This window comes from Chenopodium quinoa, unplaced genomic scaffold (genome assembly GCF_001683475.1).
Source record: "Chenopodium quinoa cultivar QQ74 unplaced genomic scaffold, ASM168347v1, whole genome shotgun sequence".
In the NCBI taxonomy this organism is placed as follows: Eukaryota; Viridiplantae; Streptophyta; class Magnoliopsida; order Caryophyllales; family Amaranthaceae; genus Chenopodium; species Chenopodium quinoa.
Window position 1 is genome coordinate 557,404 of NW_018743792.1, and position 5,484 is coordinate 562,887.

General features: G+C 38.4%; 1 protein-coding gene across 1 annotated transcript; it reads right to left on the reverse strand.

Annotated features, from left to right (window-relative positions):
• Positions 1 to 476: 476 nt before the first annotated feature.
• Positions 477 to 3,437, reverse strand: LOC110685169 (protochlorophyllide reductase-like). The gene is made up of 5 exons (XM_021861627.1): positions 3,284 to 3,437; positions 3,084 to 3,179; positions 1,400 to 1,922; positions 946 to 1,304; positions 477 to 847 (listed from the first exon to the last, which is right to left on the reverse strand). The coding sequence occupies exons 1-5, from the start codon at positions 3,335 to 3,337 to the stop codon at positions 692 to 694; spliced, it is 1,188 nt and encodes a 395-aa protein (XP_021717319.1). The 5' UTR covers positions 3,338 to 3,437; the 3' UTR covers positions 477 to 691.
• Between the last annotated feature and the right edge of the window lie 2,047 nt (positions 3,438 to 5,484).

Genomic DNA, 5,484 nt, shown 5'->3' on the forward strand with positions numbered 1-5,484 from the left:
CCGGTTGTGCGGAATTCCACCTCCGACGATCAAGTTAGTAAGGGTCGAAGGAGAGTAAAAGTGCGGAAAGTAAAGTACATCTTCTCGGATCCCGAGATCAGGTGACTTCTTTGTTGTAAGAGAATTGTATTTGATGTAATAAATGAAGGTGCCCCCAAAAATGGGGTAAATATCCCTAATTATAGGGCATTGGGAATCAGCGTCCTCTTCCTAGGTTATCAACCTAGGTAAATGGGCTGCGCCGTTTTACAGCGCCTCGGGTTTTGGGCCTTTGAAGGCCGCCATTTCCCTAATGATAGGGGATGCCACGTGTTAGCTGCTGATTGGTCGTTTTTGGACCAGTCTTGGGGTGACACGTGTTACTTTCTGTTGGACCACGTAGCCTGGGTATTTTTACCCAAATCAGTAACCAATTCACAGTTTACATAACAGAAGGAAACAAGATGAAAGTCAGTAGCCAATACTAACAATTAAGATTAACCAATATAGAAATCAGAAATAACAATACCACCCAGGATGAGATACAAGATGAATGCAATCATGCGAAGCATAGAATGATATATTTTCTGATTTATACACTGCACTGTTTCCTTCAATTCTACATTACCTTTGCACTACTTATCCTATCACTCTATTGAAAACATAACTGTTGGATACTTGGCTGCTGGATGCAGTAATATATAAAACATTCCTAAGCCAATCCAACAAGTTTTTCGCTAACCTCCCACAATTTTTTTGCTTTCTCTTCATCACTAGCTTCCTTTGACAGCTCATTTTCAAAAGATTTTGAATTCTTGTTCCAGCTCCAGTAAACCCCTGATTTCGTCAAACTCGGATCACTGACCACCTGTTAACAAAATATTTAACAGTTCAGCTACTGGGGTACAACTCATACAAGTTTCAATATCTTGTATTGTGATAACATACTATATGATCTAAACTCACCTGTGCAAGCCTATTTCCAGCCTCCTCCTCAGAAACATAACCTTTTGTAATGTATTTCTGGAAGGGTGGGAAAAGAGTTCTGAACAACGCAACATGATTCCTGAACAGACCAGTCTCAGCAATACATCCAGGGTAGAGTGATGCAAAAGTAATTCCAGTTTCTTCATGGAACCGCCTGTGGAACTCTTGCATAGTGAGCATGTTGCAAACTTTGCTGTCTTTGTAGGCCTTAGCACCATCAAATTCACCTCCATCAATCATTGATGAGGTGTTTACCCCATTCAGCCCTCCGGCAAGTCCCCTCAGATCTCCAAGGTTTGCCTTTGGAGGAACATTCCCAGCTACTGTATTTGAGTTCCCTGTTATAAAATCAACATTATTACATATCAGCAACATGTCTTGTATCCAATTTCTGATATAAATTACTCCGTAAGACAGTACTGCAGTATTTTACCTGTGATAGAGCCAACAATGATAAGACGCTTTGATGGATAGTCAGACTGCTTCAGGTCATCAATGAGCAACCTTGATAAAAGAAAATGCCCAAGGTGGTTGGTCCCAACACTAAGCTCAAAGCCATCAGCAGTAAAGGTAGGCTCTTTATCCGTAGGCAAATACACAGCCGCATTGCAAACCAAAACATCAAGAGGTTTACCAGAACGGCGAAAGTTATCTACAAATTGGCGTATGCTTTCGAGGGAGGCAAGGTCAAGGTGCATGACAGAGTAGCTTCCTTTGGGCATACCTACTCTAATGGCTGCTTTCTCTGCTTTGAGGAAATCTCTACAGGCCATGGTTACATGCCAATTTCCCATCGTTGAGAGGGCCTTGGCCGTGGCTAAGCCCAGCCCAGATGAGGCTCCTGTAATAACTACATTTCCCTTTCTTAGTGTCTTCTTTCCTTCAAGGGTAGCTTGGTCGACTGATGGTGATGCTGTCACTGTTTGAGCTTTAATCATTCCATTTCTCAATTCTTGCTGTTAAGAAAGAATTTTGTGTCAAAATTGAGGAACAATCATTCAACCATTATCTAGAAAATGAGGTATTGACCAATAACAAAAGAGAAGACAAGCAATGATAACATATCAATGTAGCCAATTAAACAGCAGATGAAAACTTACCAGTTACCACTTATAATATCTGGATTTCCAGAGGGAGTAATTTGATATGTAGTATTGGAATAATGTCATGCACATCTACTAGACATGAATATGTTTGATTTTTCAGAAGCAAATATAATAGTTCATGTTTAAAGATTTCTGAATCACATGTCAAGTTTGGATAAACGCAAGATTAAACTATGTATTTAGCAAACTACAAGTCCATCAACCATTCTGAGTAACATTCAAATCTAGGAAACTCTGGTAATTTCCTCCATAACATCCTCCATAAATTATTATATATCCAAGTAGGATCAAGTACTCAAATAAATTTAATAATCAATTATCAAGTTAATAAAAACTTGTATGCTGAAGTTTTAACTGACAGTCGCTAAGTTGAGAATACTAGAGACATTCCAAGACTACTTAACAAACTCAAACAACTTCTCATTACAAAACCACTAAGATTTGCTATACCGAAGTTCAGCATGGTTGTAAAACTGAATTCGATCATGTCTACTAAATTCGTACATAAAAAGGTTGTCATTCGCGCATATTTCACTAGCATGGTACAGACTTGTTTAATTATCAGTCACAAGCTTCTTAAGTAAAAGTACACATTACATACATGACCATCAGTCAAACTATGAGCAAGGTTGACAACAAACAAAGTTAATCTCAAACCAAACAAAGCCCAGATAATGTGTCTTGTTTTACCCTCGTAATATTTAATTTTATACTAGTATATATGTAGTTAGTTCCTTGCTCCACATATGATAAAACTTCATTTCACATTAATCACTTGTGTCCGATTCTCGACACTTCAACAAGGAAACACACACTTATTACTTAATTTTGGTCTAAATTAATACTAACTACGTAATTCCGTACATTATGAGATGCAACGTTTTACAGTTTACACTATTCAGACGCCCTATGACATAGAAACTAAGACAAAAAAAAAAAAAAAAAAAAAAAAAAAAAAAAAAAAAAAAAAAACCAAAACTCAATCAAAAAATTACAGCAATAAAAATTCACCTTAATCCTCAATGACGGAGCATAAAATTCAGCTTTCAAATGATCAGAGAATGAAACTCCAAAAAAGGATGTCTCTTTAAAACCAATGCATTTACCCTGATATCAAACCAAACCAATAAAATCATAATATACTAAAAACATTAATATTATGAAAACAAATTAATTAAACAAAAAAATAATGATGAAAATTGTGAGCTTACTTCTTTATGAAATGAGACAGAAGAGGGTACCAAAGATGCAGCCTGTAGCGCCATTGTAACAAGTTTATTTAAATTAACTTTAACAACGATGATTTAAACTTATTTTTGGGACGATTAAATGAGAAAATGTTAGAATGAATTGCGGGTGTTTTTTGATGATTTATTTTACGATTATGGGTAGGATAAGGTGGGCCGGTATAGACCGTTGATGGATTGGCCACGTCGACAAGATCAACCAATAAGGAATTGATTTTGGATTTTTGAAATTTCTAGAGTGATGAGAGAGAAGGTAATATTCAAACGTTTTGTTTTTTTAGCATTCTATTAGAGGGTTTTTAGTTGATTTATTGGGTTAATTTGCTTAAAGTGTATAGGTTTATGATTTTTACAAAATTAATGTTGGTAACACTGAGTTGTGAATTGTAGTTCTATTCAGGCCAAACTCTTTAATAAACTTGGTTTGTAATAAATTAGTAGGAAAAATAAACTTTAATAATCCCAACTATTGGTGGTTTACTTTTAATAATCTTAATTAAGGTTTATTATCTAATTATCCCAACTATGCTATGTTTTTGCCTCCAGTAGTCCCAACCTATCAACATCAAGTCAACGACCTGTTATAACAGGTTACCATGACACGTGTCAACACTTGATTGATCCAAAAAATTTTAAAAAAATTAAAAAAAAAATAACCCAAAATTCAGCCACCTTCCCCCACCACCAAACCCTAACAGCACCCATAAACACGCCGGCAAGCGGCCGACCACCCCCCTTAACCACCGAAACCGGTCGGCCACCCCATCTAACCTACCCTCGACCCCCGAAACCGCACAGCTAGCCACACACTGAACCTGTACACCATCACCAACATCAGCCCCATAATCCCCTCACCACTAATTCCAACCTACTCCACCGCCTACCTTCTTGCCACAATTGCAACGAAACCCAACAACTGAACTAGCCCTGCAATTCTCTTCAACGCCAACCTCAACAATCAACAACAACCCGCAAGAACAGAGCAAATTGCGATCGCCGGCAGTGAAAGGGAAGAATGAGAGGTCTACCAACGATCGCTATTGCTGCTGTTGGCCGGAATTCCTTGGTTGTTGCGGTGTCAGGCGGCGAGCAGGGGTTACCGTTGGTGAGCAGCGAATTGGTGTTCGATTACGGCTGAAATTCGGGTTGTTGGTGGCGGAGTTGGAGGTTGTTGTGGTTGGTGATGTTGAGGGGTTGCGTGGGTTGGTGCGGTGAGTGAGGGGTTGCGCCTGTGGTGAGTTTGCAGCTTATGGTTGCAGTGAGTGAGGGGTTGCGTCTGGGTTGCGTGGCTGGCTTAGGTGGTGGCCTGGTGGGATAGATCGTGGCTGGTGGTTTTAGGGGTTGGGTTTCTGGAATTTTTTTTTTTTTTAATTTTCTTAGATTTTATTTTAATTTGAAACCAATCGCGTGCTGACAAGTGGCTTTTAAAAATGTAAAAAATTAAAAATTTACCCCTTCAACAGGTTACCGGTCATTGGGACCATTGGAGGCAAACACATAGCATAGTTGGGATTATTAGATAATAAAGCTTAGTTAGGATTATTAAAAGTAAATCGCCGATAGTTGGGATTATTAAAGTGTATTTTTCCAAAATAGTATGGACCACTATTATTAGGGTCATTATGTTTAAATGTTGTTATTTTAAAATAAAGGACTTTAAAAGATCAATCAATCAATCAATCAATCAATAAATCTAAGCCTTTTTTTTTGGTAAATAGAGAATATTATTACCAAAAGGAGCTACAAAGCAGCAAACATGAATGCAAAAGCCCAAAGGCCTAAACTCCAATACACCGAGAGCCCCTAAAGGCAAATGAACACCGGCCAAGGACCAAGATCCAAAGGCCACCTTCTAGGAAGGGTTCCATAGAACCTTGGATCAAACACGACCCTTCTGAACTCAATGGAAAAGAGTTACCCTCTAGGAGGATTACCCAAAACCAAAGGAACAGGACAACGACAAACACAAAGCTTACAAGAAAAAAGGGCCTACAAAATAGAAAAGAAATGACAAAGCCCAAAACACCAACAACTAGGAGCTGCCACCAAAACCAAACAAAAAACAAGGCAACATCAAAGAACCAAGAAGGCAACAGCAAGCACCAAGAAACAACAATAATGCAACAGCAACAGCCAAGAACAGAACAACAACAGCAAGGCATAAG